Source organism: Geotrypetes seraphini, chromosome 2, assembly GCF_902459505.1.
Source record: "Geotrypetes seraphini chromosome 2, aGeoSer1.1, whole genome shotgun sequence".
Lineage (NCBI taxonomy): Eukaryota > Metazoa > Chordata > Amphibia > Gymnophiona > Dermophiidae > Geotrypetes > Geotrypetes seraphini.
In genome coordinates this window covers 368336685-368354809 of record NC_047085.1, presented here as the reverse complement: position 1 = coordinate 368354809, position 18125 = coordinate 368336685, and the positions used below count along the sequence as shown (strand labels likewise).

The 18125-nt window shown below is 46.8% G+C and overlaps 1 protein-coding gene across 3 annotated transcripts in view; it reads left to right on the top strand.

Moving 5' to 3' along the window:
* The window catches only part of DPY19L1 (dpy-19 like C-mannosyltransferase 1), a 298312-nt gene that overhangs the window by 35385 nt on the left and 244802 nt on the right, over window positions 1–18125 (top strand). For all 3 annotated transcript variants that reach the window (XM_033930604.1, XM_033930603.1, XM_033930602.1), the window contains one exon: window positions 10548–10572. In XM_033930604.1, coding sequence (XP_033786495.1) covers window positions 10548–10572 — 25 coding nt within the window. The remainder of the gene's footprint in view (window positions 1–10547; window positions 10573–18125) is intronic.

Genomic DNA, 18125 nt, shown 5'->3' with positions numbered 1-18125 from the left:
GCATTCCACAAGGTGGGAGCTACTACAGCAAAATTTATTTTCCTAGTATAGAAAAAGTCTTTTATTGTAGGAATTGACAGGAGTTTCTGATCTGCTGACCTTAGGAGACGTATTGAGCGGTGTGGAATGAGAAGCTTGTCTAGGTATGAGGGCAGGTGAGAGAGTCTGATTTTGAAGGTAAGCAGAACAGTTTTATAGGTGATACGGTGTGTAATGGGGAGCCAGTGTGCTTCCTTCAGAAAAGGGGTAACAAGGTCGAATTTCCTGGCTTTATAGATGAGTTTTATTGCTGTGTTTTGAATTAGTTGTAAACGTCGAATTTCTTTTTGAGGAAGTCCGTTGAAAAGAGAGTTACAGTAATCGAGGTGGGAGATGACTAGAGAATGAATTAGAATTTTGATCACATCTGTCTCTAGGATCGAGGTTAGAGAGTGGATAAGACGAAGTTTGAAAAAGCAAATCTTAGCAACCGAGCTGATGTGATCGTGAAAAGTGAGATCTTTATCGATGATGACTCCTAGTAATTTTATTTTTGGTTCTATTTTTATAGGAATGGATTTAATGGAAATTTTTCCTGATAGAGTCTCACTGTTGTTGATTGGAAGAAAGAGACCGCAGGATTTGTCAATATTGAGGGAGAGTTTGTTTGTGTAAAGCCAGTCACTAATTGTATTGAGTTTATTGTTAATAATGTTTATTTCTGAAATGTTTGAGGTGTTGATAGGATGAAGGAGTTGTATGTCATCTGCGTATGCAAAAATTTTGAATCCAATAGACTGTGCTAGGGTTAAAAGAGGAGATAGAAAGATATTAAATAATAGAGGAGATAGGATAGAGCCTTGTGGAACACCATAGGTTTGTGAGATAGGGGTAGAAGTTTCATTCTTTACATGAACTTTAAAACAGCGTTCAGTAAAGTATGAAGCAAACCATGAAAGTGCCTGGCCTGTAACACCGCAGTCTTTGAGTTGGTTGAGAAGGAGAGAATGGTCAATGGTGTCGAATGCAGCTGATAAATCAAGAGAGACGAGAAGAACCGATTTTTGATGATCATGATAGTAATGTATAGTAGAGAGTAGACCTAATAGTGAAAGTTCCATAGAATGTGATGAGCGGAAACCAGTTTGACATGAATGTAGGGCATGAGTATTGTCAATGAATTCGGTAAGTTGAATGTGAATGATTTTTTCGGTAAGTTTAGAAATCATTGGGAGATTAGCGATAGGATGAAAATTGGCTGGTAAAGAGGGATCTTGGTTGTGATTTTTCAGTTTTGGAATGACAAGAGCTGTTTTCCATGCTGTAGGGACAATGCTATCTGAGAGAGATTTCGATACCATTTCCTGAATAAATGGGCCGAAGAAAGAAAAAATTTTTTTAAGAAGCGACGGGTGAATACTTTCCATGAGATTATTGGGAGTATTTAGGGATTGTAAAATAGAGAGAAGATTTGCTAGGGAAGGCAGTTTAAAGTTTGAACAAGTACTAAATGGCAGGTGAATAGGGTCGTCAGGGATGGCTGAAGGAGGAACAGGAGAGGAGGGTCCAAGATGAGATTTGATGTCTTTGATTTTGGTGTCAAAAAAGAGTGCCAACTCAGTAGCAGGTGGTTAAGGATAATGGTTTTTTTTAGAATAAGAAGAGAGCGATTGAACTAGACTGAAAAGGGCAGAGGAATTACGGGTAGAAGAGATTAATTTGGAATAGTATTCTTTCTTTGTTTGTTGAATGATAGTTTTATAATGTGAGGCTTTTCTTTGAAAAGAATGAGAAGATTCTTACAGCGTGATTTGTGCCATTTTTGTTCTACCGAACGAAGTTGACGTCGAAGCATTGCAAGGTTATCATTATCCCAGGACAAGCAGGCAGGTATTCTCACTAGTGGGTGATGTCATCAGACAGAGCCCCGGTACGGACGTCTCACAAGCACGTGTTGCTTGTAGAAACTTAAAAGTTTCTAGATGCCCGCACCGCACATGCGCCGGTGCCTTCCCGCCCGGAGGTCCGGGCGTGTCTCCTCAGTTCTTTTCTTTCCGCGGAGCTGAGAAGTTCAACTTCATCATGCGCTAGCTGAATTCAGTTAAATTTGCCTTCCTTGTCCGCGTTTTCGCTTTCTTTTAATTACAGTTAACAGTACTTTTCTTTTTCAGTAAAAAAAAAAAAAAAAAGAAGATTATTTCCTCCGGCGGGTCGAACGGGCCGGCCACGTGGCTCAGGCCCACTGGCTTCGACCTCGCGGCGGAGATTTTCCGGCCTATGTCCCGGCCAATCACCGGGTTTAAAAAGTGCAGCAAGTGCCAACGCGCGATTTCACTCACGGACCCTCACCGGCGCTGTTTGCAGTGTTTGGGCCCTGACCACATTCCGAAATCGTGCAGGCCTTGCTCTACCCTTACGGCACGCTCATTCAAGCGGCGTTGCCTATTGTGGGAATCGATGTTCAAGATGGACGCAGCTAAGGATCCCTCAGCCTCCACTTCATCTGATACCTCCCCGGTTCGGGCGAAACCGGTATCGACCCCTCCTGCATCGAGTGTGGTGAAACCGGCATCGTTCATCCCGACACCATCCACGAGCTCGACGTCGGTGCCTGCCCCGGTCTCCTCGGTTCAGGTACCTCTTCCTTCCACAGTGCCACCAGTGGTCATCAAAGTGCCGAAAGCTACTAAGCAGAAGCACTCGACCTCGAAGGAGCGCGATGACCGTGCAGGAGGACCCCCTTTCGGTGCGGATCCCTCCTTATCGGCTTCGCTACGGTCCATGCTGGAAGCTCAATTCGTTGAGCTCATGCAGACCATCGGACCCGGGCTCATCGCTGCCATACAGGGTGACCTCCCGGTACCGGTCCAAAGGGGCGGTCCGCCCCCTCCCCCTCCTCCACGCCGTTCGACCTCGAAAACCGACGAGGACGAACGGGGGAGGGCGGCGATGCCCATGCGGCAAGCCTCGCTTACCGATATGCCGCCATTAGAGCCCATTACGCCTCCGCGCCAACATGGGACCAGACCTCCGATCGATACTCAAAGCCCTGGGCATAGTCAGGAAGAGTTCTTCCGTACTCCTTACCAGACTTGGGTAGCATCGCAAGAATCCGCATCGCAACCCCAGTTGCGATCCACCGCTTCCAGCCCTATCCACCACTTGGGGGCCTCGGGAGACCATGCGATGCACAGACGATCCCGATCCCCGTCCCGCCACCGAGACGGGCACCGATCAAGACACTCATCCTGGCACTCTTCACGCCATTCGGAGGTGTCACCGCAGAAAAAACTGCAACGTATGGGATACTCCTCATCAGAGGTGTCCCCTCCGGAGGGACCGGAGTACGAGGAGACACCCGTACCCGATTCTCCTTGCCACTCCCCGATATCCATGGACCCGGAGGCCTCCTCCTCCTCCAGCCCGTCCCACAGACCGACGCTGGCGGATCAATTGTCTTTCTCATCATTCCTCCGACAAATGGCGGATGATCTGGATGTGACCCTTGACACGGGCTCCCGATACTCCAAAGAGTATCTGGACACCATGCATTTACCTAACCCTCCAACGGAGTCGCTTCGGCTCCCCCTGCATAAATTGCTGGATCAGACCTTCATGCAGTGTTTCGAAACACCGTACTCCATACCGGCGATTCCCAGCAAACTCGATGCTCGATACCGCATCGTGCACCATAAAGGGTTTGAGGGCCCTCAACTCTCCCACCAATCCCTACTGGTCGAGTCCTCTCTTAAACGCTCTCATCCCTCCCAGGTCTACGCCTCTGTACTGCCGGGCCGAGAGGGGAGAACGATGGACAAATTTGGTAGAAAATTCTATCAAAACTCCATGATGGCGTCACGGGTGCTGAACTACAATTTCTTTTTCTCTTCCTATCTGGAGTTCTTCTTGCCGGTGCTCCGCAAGTTCACTCCGTTCATAGACACCCAAGCTCGATTCGAGTTCGAGGAAGTGGTAGCCTCCCTCTCCCAATTACGCCTCCAGCTGATGCAATCCTCCTTCGATGCATTCGAACTCTCGGCACGTGCTGCCGCAAGCGCGGTAGCCATGCGTCGCCTGGCATGGCTCCGTACAATCGATATGGATCCCAACCTCCAGGACAGACTCGCCAACGTACCATGTGCGGGAGCTGACCTGTTCGATGAGTCTATCGAAACTGTTACCAAGAAGCTGTTGGATCATGAAAAATCTTTTCAATCCATCCTGCGGCCCAAACCCAAACCTCAACAGTCTCGACCTTCCAGGCCACCCCTGATTTACCAACGGCGTTACATGCCCAGACAAACGCCTGCTGCGAGACAACCTGCGAAGAGACTACCTCCCCAGAAGTCTCAGCAAAAACCTCAGCCACCGGCTGCACCTAAGGCTCCCCAGCCCTTTTGACTCCCCTCCCGGGAGCATAACCGACACCGTTCTGCACTCAGCCTCTCCCATAGGGGGCCGCCTCCATCTTTTTTACCATCGATGGGAGGCCATAACCACGGACCTATGGGTCCTTACCATCATAAGAGAAGGATACTCTCTTCAATTCCATCGGGTCCCCCCGGACCATCCTCCAAGAGAGTATCCTTCAAGCTCGACGCAGACCGCCCTTCTTCTTCAGGAAGTCCAAACCTTACTTCAGCTTCGGGCTGTCGAGCCGGTCCCGTCAGACCAATTGAACCGAGGGTTTTACTCCCGGTACTTCCTCGTCCCGAAGAAAACGGGCGACCTGCGACCCATTTTAGACCTTCGGGCCCTCAACAAGTTTCTGGTCAAAGAGAAGTTTCGCATGTTGACTTTGGCTTCTCTATACCCCCTCCTCGAGCAGAACGACTGGTTATGCTCCCTGGATCTCAAGGAGGCCTACACTCACATCCCCATTCACCCGGCCTCCCGAAAGTTCCTCAGATTTCGGGTGGGAAATCTGCACCTACAGTATCGAGTGCTACCATTCGGCCTATCTTCGTCCCCCAGAGTCTTCACAAAGTGCCTGGTGGTAGTGGCCGCGGCACTCCGGGACAGGGGTCTACAGGTGTTCCCATACCTCGACGACTGGCTCATCAAGGCCCCGTCAGCCCCAGAGGTCACTTCGGCGACCTTGGCTACAACCTACTTCCTCCAGAATTTGGGCTTCGAGATCAACTTTTCCAAGTCTCATCTACAACTCACCCAGTCCCTCCCCTTCATCGGAGCGGTCCTGGACACCACCCGACTCCGAGCATTCCTGCCTCTGCAACGCATGGAGTCTCTTCTTCATCTCTGCCAGTCGGTGTCTTCTCGCCAAACCCTACCGGCGAGACAACTGATGGTGCTCCTGGGCCATATGGCCTCCACAGTACATGTGACACCCTTTGCCAGACTCCATCTCAGGATCCCCCAGTGGACCCTGGCATCACAGTGGAATCAGACGTCCGATCCACTATCCAAACACATCTTAGTCACACCTGCTCTTCGGCAGTCTCTACTTTGGTGGATGACCTCTTCGAATCTATCCAGAGGTTTGCTGATGCACTCTCCCCCCCATCAGAAAGTTCTCACAACCGATTCGTCGAATTATGCATGGGGGGCCCACCTGGATGGTCTCCGCACCCAAGGATTCTGGACCAGTGCGGAAAGACTACACCAAATCAATCTACTGGAACTCAGAGCCATCTTCAATGCGCTCCAAGCTTTCCAACACCTACTTCACGACATGGTGATCCTCATTCGCACAGACAATCAGGCCGCCATGTATTATATCAACAAGCAAGGAGGCACGGGCTCGGCCCTCCTTTGCCAGGAAGCTCTACGAGTCTGGGACTGGGCGGTGCGCCACAACGCCTTCCTCAGAGCAGTCTACATTCAGGGTGAGAACAACGTCTTAGCAGACAAACTGAGTCGTCTACTACAACCGCACGAATGGACTCTCCATTCCAGCCCCCTTCACCAAATCTTCACACAGTGGGGGACGCCTCAGATAGACCTCTTTGCGGCTCCCCACAACTCCAAACTGCCTCAGTTTTGCTCCAGGATCTACACCCCTCATCGCCTCGAGGCAGATGCTTTTCTACTGAACTGGGGGAAACGATTTCTATATGCGTTCCCACCATTTCCGCTGATCCAGAAGACTCTGGTCAAGCTGAAACTCGAACAGGCCACCATGATTCTAATAGCTCCTCGGTGGCCCAGACAACCTTGGTTCTCCCTCCTACTTCAACTCAGCAGCAGGGAACCAGTACCACTTCCAGTGTTTCCTTCACTACTTACTCAACATCAAGGATCACTGCTTCATCCCAACCTGCAGTCTCTCCACCTGACAGCTTGGTTCCTCTCAACGTAACCCCTCACCAATTCTCTCAAGAAGTGAGGGAGGTCTTGGAAGCTTCTAGGAAGCCCGCCACTCGACAATGCTACTCCCAGAAATGGACTAGATTCTCCTCATGGTGTGTTTCTAAATCAAAGGAACCTCAGCGAGCTTCCTTATCCTCCGTGCTGGACTATCTCCTACACCTATCTCAATCCGGGCTCAAGTCTACATCCATACGAGTCCACCTGAGCGCTATTGCGGCGTTCCACCAGCCCCTACAAGGGAAACCCCTCTCGGCCCATCCGGTGGTCGCCAGATTTATGAAAGGACTCTTCCATGTTAACCCTCCTCTCAAACCACCCCCAGTAGTTTGGGACCTCAATGTAGTCCTTTCCCGCCTCATGAAGCCCCCGTTTGAACCACTCAACAGGGCCCCTCTTAAGTATCTCACCTGGAAAGTGCTTTTCCTGGTAGCCCTTACGTCCGCTCGCAGAGTCAGCGAACTCCAGGCATTGATAGCGGATCCACCATTCACAGTATTCCATCATGACAAGGTGGTCCTCCGCACTCACCCGAAATTCCTGCCTAAGGTGGTCTCAGAATTTCATCTCAACCAATCCATTGTACTTCCAGTATTCTTCCCTAAGCCCCATTCTTACCACGGAGAATCGGCCCTTCACACTCTAGACTGTAAACGGGCGTTGGCTTTCTACCTGGATCGCACCAAGCCACACAGAACCACTCCTCAACTTTTTGTCTCCTTCGACCCTAATAAGTTGGGAAGACCCGTATCAAAGCGCACCATCTCTAATTGGATGGCGGCTTGTATCTCTTTCTGCTATGCCCAGGCTGGATTATCACTTCCTTGTAAGGTCACAGCCCATAAGGTCAGAGCAATGGCAGCCTCAGTAGCATTCCTCAGATCAACACCAATCGAGGAAATTTGTAAGGCTGCCACCTGGTCCTCGGTTCACACATTCACCTCACATTATTGTCTGGATACTCTCTCCAGACGGGATGGACAGTTTGGCCAAACAGTATTGAAAAATTTATTCTCTTAAGTCGCCAACTCCCCCTCCATCCCACTGAGGTTAGCTTGGAGGTCACCCACTAGTGAGAATACCTGCCTGCTTGTCCTGGGATAAAGCAATGTTACTTACCGTAACAGTTGTTATCCAGGGACAGCAGGCAGCTATTCTCACGTCCCACCCACCTCCCCTGGGTTGGCTTCTCAGGCTAGCTACCTGAACTGAGGAGACACGCCCGGACCTCCGGGCGGGGAAGGCACCGGCGCATGCGCGGTGCGGGCATCTAGAAACTTTTAAGTTTCTACAAGCAACACGTGCTTGTGAGACGTCCGTACCGGGGCTCTGTCTGATGACATCACCCACTAGTGAGAATAGCTGCCTGCTGTCCCTGGATAACAACTGTTACGGTAAGTAACATTGCTTTATACCAAGGTTTATTATTTTTATTTTTAGAATCTGATTCGTGGAAGATTTTTTCCCGTTGAGGGGCTAAGGAATCTATTAGAGATTTAGTAGAGGTTTCCCAAAGGGTGAATTGATCATCAATGGAAAGGGAGGAGATGTTTCCAGATTTATGTTAAAAGAATTTTCAATAGCAGAGAGGGTTATTTCCTTGGTGTTTTGGGATTTGTAAGTTTTATTTTGTGGAGCATGACATGTAAGCGTGGGGAGGTCTACTTGCCAATTAATAAGGATATGGTCTGACCATGGGAGAGGGTGGGGTTGGAAATTTTGGAAGAGATGACTAATAGAATTAGAGCAGAATATCATGGCTATGGTGTTACCAGCAGAGTGGGTAGGCATAGAGATGAGGGGAATTAGAGATAGGTCCGAGATTAATGTTAGGAGCTCTGAAGTATTATGATGGGTAGGAGAATTAAAATGAATATTGAAATCTCCAAGAATGATGGAATCCAGATTGGAGATAGTGAAATCTGAGATTGTAGAAGTGAGAGTGGAGAGTGTTGTTTTAGTAATCGGTGGAGGAAAGTAAATAAGTAGGAAATTGAGAGAGGGAGAAGTTTTTATAGAGAACTGAAGGGTTTCAACTGGGGTATTAGAATAAGAATTAAGAGAGTACGACTGAAGAGGGATAGAAGTATGATAGATGATGGCTATCCCTCCTCCTTTTTTATTAGGGCGAGGCTGAAAAATAGTCTTGAAGTTGGTAGGACAGGCTTGGGTAAGGTAGGCGTCTTCCCCCTTAGTTAACCATATCTCAGTGATACATAATAAATTAAGTTTGTGTTGAATAATTAAATCATGAATTAAATGGTGTTTATTCTTCATTGATTGTACATTTACAAGACCTATATTTAGTTTAGAGGGAAGAAGAGGCAGTGTGGAGCAATTGGTAGAAGCGGGCAAAGTCTGAATAGTGATATACTGTCTTTGTTGAATTTTAGACGAGGTGTGTGGAAAGATTTTGATGGGAGAACGGAGGCCCCATATAGTAGGAATAGAGGCCATTTGGGAGGGGCTAGAGTGTTGGATTGGGGAAGAGTCGGGATGGATAGTGGTATAAACTAGAGGAATAAAAATTAGGTGGTTATAAATGAGGAGAAAAGCTGCGAATTGGAATATTATTTTGAGTAAAGCTTTACTGGGGGTAGTGTTAGATATGCTGGAAATAAAGTTATGAAGAAGCTGCATGAAGGAGCGCATAAAGGAGCAGGAACTGCTCCTTTGGTGCGCGCCTTTGCGGCGTGCGCCGCATAGCAGGCTGATTTAAAGGTAACACTACCGGTGGTGGAAAGTGGGCGGAGTCGGCGGCGGCGATCCCCCTGGGGAGGAAGAAAGCCTGTTAAAATCAAAATGGAGACATATTAGGAAAGAGCAAACAGTAAACCAAATAATGATTATAGATTATAGAAAAAAAGGCAAGAAGAACATATAAAGAACAGACAAAGAATAATAAAGAGAGTAGAAGTTCTCTAAAAACCAAATAAACAAGATAATAAGATAATACTAACCAAGGGCAATAGATAAAATGGTAACTAAAAGAGAATTTTAAAAAAACCTTAAACAAAGTTACAGTTTCAAAGAAAAAAGACAAAGTTTTGGCGTTGCTGAAGGTTAGAAGAATCCTTTACCTCAAAGTGACGAACAACTTTCGTCTCTCAGATCATCTGTGCTAACCAATCCTAGTTGATGTGGAAAACCAGCTTCTACAGCTTCTATCTCCAGATTGATCTGCATGGCTATTTCGTCTGCATATATTGGCTGTGGTAAGCAGGTACCAATCTCATTGAGAGCATACTCCACCCAAAGCATGGCTTCTTGATGGATAGAGTCCCTGGAGATTTGTAGAGCAATTACCAGGTCCATCTTCCATACTTTTCAGAAGTTTTACAAGCTGGACGTGGCATCACAAATGGACACTATGTTGTCCTTGGTGCTTGCTGCATGCTCATCTGTCCCGCTCTAGAGTTAGGGAACTGCTTTGGTACATCCCACTGGTCAAGACTCATGTTCCTTTTGCACTAGAAGGGAAGATTAGTTTCTTGCCTCGATAATCTTCTTTCTAGTAGAAAGGAACATGAGTCTTGATGGCCCGCCCTGTCAGATATTGATCTAACCTACATACTGTCTGTTTTATGTGTTTCTGAAAGTTGGAATCTTCTCCTGTCAGATGTCTAAAGAGTAAAGAGACATTTCTATTGCTAAGAGGCAAATTAAGAGTACAAGAGCTTCATAAGTTTTAGTGCTCCTTTCACTCAGGCAGGTGGCTAGTTTTGTTCCACATTATTTCCGTAAAGTATGTTAATTAACATTGTTTGTTTAACCATAAATGTTGCTGAGCAGAACAGAAGTGGATTGTCAGGAAGGTTCCCCATACCCCTCCTTATTTCTCTTTTTATAGTGGTTTACAACTACTTTGAGACAAACTGAGGAGGAAGGTGGAGCTGAAAAGGTAGATGATGTCTTCTACAAAACATGCAATTAGAGAGGAAGATAACCCATTGGTCAAGACTCATGTTCCTTTCTACTAGAAAGAAAGGTATTGTGGTAAGAATCTAATCCTTTACAAGATAAACTGTTATCCATTACTTTTAGATTACATGCTCCTCTTGTATGGCATCTTGATTGCTTAAATATTTTCCTTCATCTTTATCTGCTCTATCCAATTTTATGGACAACTGTTGTAAAATATTTTTGAATACTGGCATCAGTTCACTAGCCTCAGTGTTTTTTTTCAGGGTTATATTTGTGATTTAATTCATTTTAACCTTCTTTTCAATTTTTTTTTTTAGCTGCTTTTGCAGGAGTTTTGCACTGGTAAGTTAACTGATTTTTTTTTTGTTACAAATTGTCAACAGTAGGAATAGTTATGAGTCTTGTAGTGCTTTTAAATATCTTAACAATTATTTTTTTTTTTGCTTTTAAAATATTAATTGGAAATATTCTGCACAATACGCTTTATAGTTGCTAAAGAAATAAAATAAGAACTGTAGTATTTTGTTATACATTCCAGACAACCTCAAGATGTTAGGAATTCATTTGAGAATAAATCTCCATAATGAGAGAGAGATTTGTTATAATCGTGTATATCTTATGAGGGAGAAAGCTGACTTCCTTTTTGTCCTGAGACAGACTTGAACCCTTCTGTGAGCAAATCTGGGGTAGAAATCTAAAATCTAGTGAGATCTTTCCCATTTGTCCTCTTCTGGTGTAGCCTGGTAGAAGTCTGTTTGTTAAGTAGACTGCATAAAGTTGGTTGGAAAAAAAAATATATGAAAGGAGGGGAAAGAGCAGTTCTTGTGCTGATAGCTGGTTCTTGCAGTGTTGGTTCAGTCTTCTGCTGAAAAAAACAAAAACAAAAAGAGAACAAGTGGGGACCTTAGGACAAATAAACATTTATTTCTATAAATTCAAAATAAATACAAGAGCACATAAATAAAAACATGTATAAAAAGTCCTATGGACGTAAAGTCCTTATAGTGGTGGTCAAAGTCCAGTTTATCCTGGTGGAAGCACTCACCTCCGAGTATGCTCCAATGTTCTCCTTGAATGTCTCAAGATGAGCATCAAGGACATGGACTTTGAGAGACATTCTACAGCCCATTTTACTATGATTTTTTGACCAGATTCTCAGCCAATGCCATGTAGTTTTTGGCCTTGTGATTGCCCAGGAAGCCATGAAATACTGTGACAAGGCTGTTCCAAGCTGCTTTCTCCTTCCTTGATAGCTTCTTGGGAAATTCCCTGCACTTCTGGATCTTCTTTATCTGTGATCTGACGAAGATACCAGCTTTGACCTTTGCTCCCGACAGATAGGGAAGATGTCTGGAAGATTCTTGAAGGCTGCCAACTCCTTATCTAGAGATCTGACAAATTGTTTCATTAGGCCCAATTTATTTTTATTTATTTACCATATTTTTTTGCTCCATAAGATGCACTTCCCACCCCCCCAAAAAAGTGGGTGGAAATGTCTTTGCGTCTTATGGAGCAAATATAACGATTTTTACACACATCCCCGGTACCTTTTTAAATTCTGGTAATCCAGCGGTGTATCGGTAAGAGTGAGCTTTCCACGTTCCTGCCCCTCCTTTCGCTGGATGGCTGCCTCATCATATCTTGCGACCAGCGGCGCACAAGGCAGAAGCGAGCTTTTCGTGCTTCAGCCTTGCCCTGCGCCACTCCCTGAATGGCTGCCGTTGGTTCTCACAAATCGTGAGAACTGACAGCAGCCATTCAGGGAGCGGCATGGGGTCAGATTGGAACGCAAAAAGCTCACTCCTGCCTTGTGTGCTGCTGGCCGCAAGATATGATGAGGCAGCCATCCAGCGAGGGAGGGGCAGGAGTGCGGAAAGCTCACTCCTGCTGATACACCACTGGACTACCAGAATTTAAAAAGGTACTGGGGGGGGAGTGTAAAAAGTTGTTATTCGACTGGGACAGATCCCTCCTGTCCCGGCCTACCACTAGGCCACCAGAGGGAGGACAGATTATAGGACAGGGAGTGGGGACAGGGGACAGAGCCTGGCAAGGCTGGGGGATAGGGTGCAGAGCCTGGAAGTTTTAGGCAAATAATGAAAATCTAAAATACCATATTTTTTTACATTATAAGATGCACCTAACCATAAGACGCACTAGGTTTAGAGGAGGAAAACCAAGAAAAAAACCATTCTGAACCAAATTGTGTACTAATATATTTAATAAAATATACCAGGCTCTGCACCCAACCCCACACTCCTTGCCAGGCTCTGGACCCTGTCCCCCTTTCCCTTTCAGGCTCTGCACCCACCCCGTTCCCTCCTTGCCCTGCAAGGCTCTGAACCCAGCCCCCTTCCCTCCCAGGCTATGCAGCCAGCCCCTCTCCCTGCCCCTCTATCCCCTTTTCCAGCAGGAAATTGTCCAATCCTTTCTTGAACCCCAGTACCGTGCTCTGCCCTATTATGCCCTCTGGAAGTGCATTCCAGGTGTCCACCACATGTTAGGCAAAGAAGAACTTCCTAGCATTCATTTTGAATCTGTACCCTTTCAACTTTTCCGAATGCCCTCTTGTTCTTATTTTTTTGAAAGTTTGAAGAATCTGTCCCTCTCCACTCTCTCTATGCCCTTCATGATCTTGTAAGTCTCTATCATATCCCCTCTAAGTCTTCTCTTCTCCGTGGAAAAGAGTCCCAGTTTCTCCAATCTCTCAGTGTATGAAAGGTTTTCCATACCTTTTATCAGACGTGTCGCTCTCTGAACCCTCTCGAGTAACACCATATCCTTCTTAAGGTACGGTGACCAATATTGGATGCAGTACTCCAGATGCGGACGCACCATCGCCCGATACAACGGCAGGATAACTTCTTTCGTTCTGGTAGTAATACCCTTCTTGATTATACCTAGCATTCTATTCGCTCTCTTAATGACCGCTGCGCACTGTGCCGTCGGCTTCATTGTCATGTCCACCATTACCCCTAAGTCCCTTTCTTGGGTACTCTCCTTCAATAACTGTACCTCGGGTTTCTGCTTCCCACATGTAGTACTTTACGTTTCTCAATGTTGAACTTCATCTGCCATCTCGTCGCCCATTCCCCTAGTTTGTTCAAGTCCCTTTGCAATTCTTCGCAGTCCTCTTTAGTCTGAGCTCCACTAAATAGTTTTGTGTCGTCCGTGAATTTTATTATCTCGCACTTCGTCCCTATTTCTAGATCATTTATAAATATATTAAATTGCAGCAGTCCGAGCACCGAGCCCTGCGAAACACCACTCGTGACCCTCCTCCAGTCCGAGTAGTGGCCCTTCACTCCTACCCTTTGTTTCCTACCCGCCAACCAGTTTCTGATCCATCTATGTACGTCTCCTTCTACCCCATGGTTCTTCAGTTTCTGAAGTAGGCGTACATGGGGTACCTTGTCAAAGGCTTTTTGGAAATCTAGATATATGATGTCTATGGGGTCTCCTCTGTCCATCCGTTTGTTAATTCCTTCGAAGAAGTGCAATAAGTTCGTTAAGCACGATCTTCCCTTGCAGAAACCATGTTGGCTGGTTATCAGAAGTTTGTTTCTTTCAAAATGTTCATCGATGTTGTCTTTTATTATTGCTTCCACCATTTTCCCCGGATGCTGAAAAGATTGCTCCTTCCCTGCTCCGTGATATTGCAGGAGGTAGCTGGCAGAGGGGATGTATAGGCTTCCCCATTGTATAGACCGATTTAGGTTTTAAAATTCTTAGATAAGCCATGGCTAGTAACATGAGGCAGCTTATCTAAGTGTTTTAAAACCTAAATCGGCATTTCCTGCAGCCTGTATATGGGGAAATACAGTAATACTTAAATATAAGGCATTGCAGTAATCCAACTTTGAAAGCACCATATACTGAGTACTTCCCGAAAATCTTATTCAGTCAGTTCTGCCCTCAACTGACATAACATTCGTAGTGTAGAATATGTCATCTGCACCACCGTCGCCACTTGCACACTTATTGTCAGTTTTGCATCCAATATGAACCCCAACAAAGAAATTTCCTTTTTAACTGTGATAAAATGATCATTCATACATAAGTTATCAGGCCATAGATGTTCACTTACATTTCCCACAATCATATATTCTGTCTTTGCTACATTTAGCACAAGCCCATTCATACACATCCATCTACTAATCTGGTCCATGTAAGCATTCAATTGGGAAACTAATCCTTCGCCCCATTACAGAAAAAAACCCTCACATTTCTTGTAACAATTTCTCTAAAGGGGCCAAATAGATGTTAAACAGCATCACTGATAATGAAGGCCCTTGTGGTGCCCCCCCCCCCCCCTCATAACAGGCAGCCTTGTGGAAATAACTCCTCTGCTCCACATACATATTGATTTTTCAAATAAATATGATCTAAACCAGTGGTTCCCAACCCTGTCCTGGAGGACCACCAGGCCATTCGGGTTTTCAGGATAGCCCTAATGAATATGCTTTTAGATGACCGCCTGGCTGTCATCTCGACCGTGAATCCTGCTGCTGCTGCCACTACTTAACATTTTTTTAAAAACCCTCTCACCGGCTTGGAGATTTTCCGGGCTGACTCGGCACAGCCTGACTCGCCGCTGAAAGTTCAGTGTTCCTGACTTTTTTTTTTTAACACCAGCAAGCGACTTGAAGAGAAGGGAAGCTGGCACGCACACCTTAGAGCCAAGGAGCATGAGTTTGCTACAGGCTAAGGCGAGAGACAGGTCAGCAACAGAGGGAAGCTTACAACTTGCTGCTTTTACTTGCTTCGGGCCTTCCTCGCTGCCGGGTCCTGCCTACTTTATGTTTCCGCAATGGCAGGACCCGGCAACGAGGAAGGCCCGAAGCAAGCATGAGCAGCAAGTTGTAAGCTTCCCTCCGTCGCTGACCTATGGAAGATAGGTCAGCGATGGAGGGAAGCTTTACAACTTGCCTTAGTCTGTAGCGACTCTTCCGACGGGTGTGTGAGATGGGAGGGATGGGAAGAGAAATGCTGCTGCTGCACCAGTTGGGGGGAGGGGAGAGAAGTGCTGCTGCTGCTGAACTCAATGGGGGGAGGAGGGGATAGAAATGTTCTGATGCTGCACCCATTTTTTGGGGGGGAGGAGGAAGAGAAAAGCTGCTGCACCCAATTGGGGGAGGGGGAAGAGAAATGCTGCTGCTGCTGCACTCCATTGGGGAGGGGAAGTTAAGTGCTGCTGCTGCACCCATTTGGGGAGGGTGAGAGGAGAAGAAAGACCAGGCAAGTGAGAGGAGAGGAAAGAGATGCCAAGACCATGGGAGGGAGGGAGGGAAAGGAAAGGAGCTACCAGACCATGGAAAGGGGGGATATGTCAGGGCATAGGGGGGAGGGGGAGGAGAGAAATGCCAGACCAGGTGAAAGAAAGGAAGGAGAAGAGATACCAGAAAATGAAGGGAGAGATGGAAGGAGAGGAGAGAGATGTCAGGCCATGGGGGAAGGGAAGGGAAACTAAGGAGACATAAAATGCCAGACCAGAGGGAAAGAAAGGAGAGGAGGTGCCAGAGAAGGAGGGAGAGGGAGAGATAGGAGAGACGAGAGATGCCAGGGCATGGGGAGAGAGAATGGAAGGAGATAGAGATGCCAGGCCATGGGCTGAAGTGGGAAGGAAGGAAGGAAGGAAAGGAGAAGAGAGAGATGCCAGAACATAAGGGAGGAGGTGGAGACAAAAAAAAATGGAGAGAGGATGAAGCTGAAATGAATCATGTACAAAGGAGAGAAAGGGCACAGGATATACAGCAGGGGTGCCCACACTTTATGGGCTTGCGAGCTACTTTTATAATGACTAAGTCAAAATGATCTACCAACAATAAAATTAAAAAAAACACAAAGCACACTGAAAGGCAGAGAAAATATTAATTATTCATATTACGGGTTTTTTCAAAGAGGTCACGGCAGATGACTCTATGCAATGTCACCTCAGTAACAAAATACAAAAATAGACAAATACACCCCCTCCCTTTTTACTAAACCACAATAGTAGGTTTTAGCACAGGGAGTTACGCTGAATGCCTCGTGCTGCTCTCAATGCTCATAGGCTCCCTGCGCTAAAAAACGCTATTGCGGTTTAGTAAAAGGGAGCCAAAGTACAAAATATAGACAGCAGATATAAATTCTCAAAACCGACACATTTTGATCACTAAATTGAAAATAAAATTATTTTTCCTACCTTTGCTGTTTGGTGATTTCATGAGTCTCTGGTTGCACTTTCTTCTTCTGACTGTGCATCCAATCTTTCTTCATTTCTTTCAGCCTCCTGTATGTTTCCTCTCCTCCAGACCTCATTCTCTCCCCCAACTTTTTCTTTCTGTCTCCCTGTTTCCCCTTCTTTCTGTCTCCCTGTCTGCCCCCTTTCTTTCTTTCTCCGTGCCCTCCCCCAAGCCACTCGGTTTGCTGCCACCGCCATCGGGGAACAGCCCCCAAGCCACCGCCGTCCCAAGCTTTCCCTGCAGAAGCGTCAATTCTGACGTAGGAGAGGAAGTTCCGGGCCAACAAGGCATTTCTCCTCATTCCATCCAGCCTGAGCCCCATCTCTCCTTGTGTCTGTCAGAATTACCATTCCACCTATTTTCCAGCATCACCCTTCTTTGTGTCCATCTCACCTATATCCCTATCTCACCACTTTTTCAGAATCTTCATTTGTCTCTGTCCTTATCTTTACCCCATGTTCACCATTTGCCCTTTCAATGTCTTTATCTCCCCCCCCACACACACACACTTTTTCAGCATTACTTCTATGTCTATTTAATCTCCTCTTCATGTCCCCTCTGTATCTCTATCCTTATTCAGTAGGTCCTGCTTACTCTTTCTCTTCTTTGTGTCACTATCTCCATTTTCAGTTTTCCCCCCTTTTCCTTTGTTAATGCACCCTGTAGCCAAAATCTTTCCACTCTCCCTCCACTCCGGCCCAGCCCAGTATGAAATATTTCCTTTTGTTTCCCTCCCCTCTCTCTTTCTCTCTCTCTTCTGCTCCCTCACCCACGAGTCCTGCATCTGGCCCTCTCCCTTCTACCTGCACCTGGCAACACCCCCCTGCGCCGCAGCTCTCTTAAGCAACTCAGCAGCGGTGATCAAGACAAGCTGCCGACATCGAGGCCTTCCCTCTACGAGTCCCGACTTTGTAGAAAAAGGAAGTTGAAACAAGCAGGACTCGCAGTGGGTAGGCCCCGACGTCAGAAGCTTGTGTCGATCGCTACTGATGAGTTGCCGAAGAGAGCCGCGGAGCAGGGGGTGTGGCAGAAAGCAGGTAGAAGGGAGAGGGCTGCTGGAAGAGGTAGAAGTTCCGGAGTATGACACCGACCCGGGCCAGGATGATTTCTTTTTCAGGCTGTTGCTGCTGCCGCTGTCACGCCACCACGCCCCCCCCCCCGAAATGACAAAAACAGCCTAATGCCGGCATCGGCGTCTTTGACGTCGGGGAGAGGAAGGCTGATAGGCCCGGTAGATCGGGACGGCAACACGAGTCTATCACAGAGCCCGGGATGGGCTCTGCGATCGACTCACGTTGCCTTCCTGAGCTACCAGTCGATCGCGATCGACGCGTTGGGCACCCCTGATATACAGTTTATTGAAGGGACATAGAAAGAGGGAAGATGCCATATGGGACAGAGAGAGGGCGGTAACTGGATGGAAAAGGCAGAGAGGGTGGACAGTGGATGCCAGGGGCAGAGAGAGGGTGGACAGTAGATAGAAGGGGTAGAGAGAGAGAGAGAAAGGGTAGAGGCTGGGTGGAAGGGTCAAAGAGAGAAGACAGATGTTGCTTGGATGGGAGCGAGGACAAACGCTGAATAGAAAGAAGAGAACGAAGAGAAGATGATTAAAGCAGAAACGACAAAAGGTAGAAAAAAAATTTTGGGTTACTTTATGTAGAATCGAGTAAT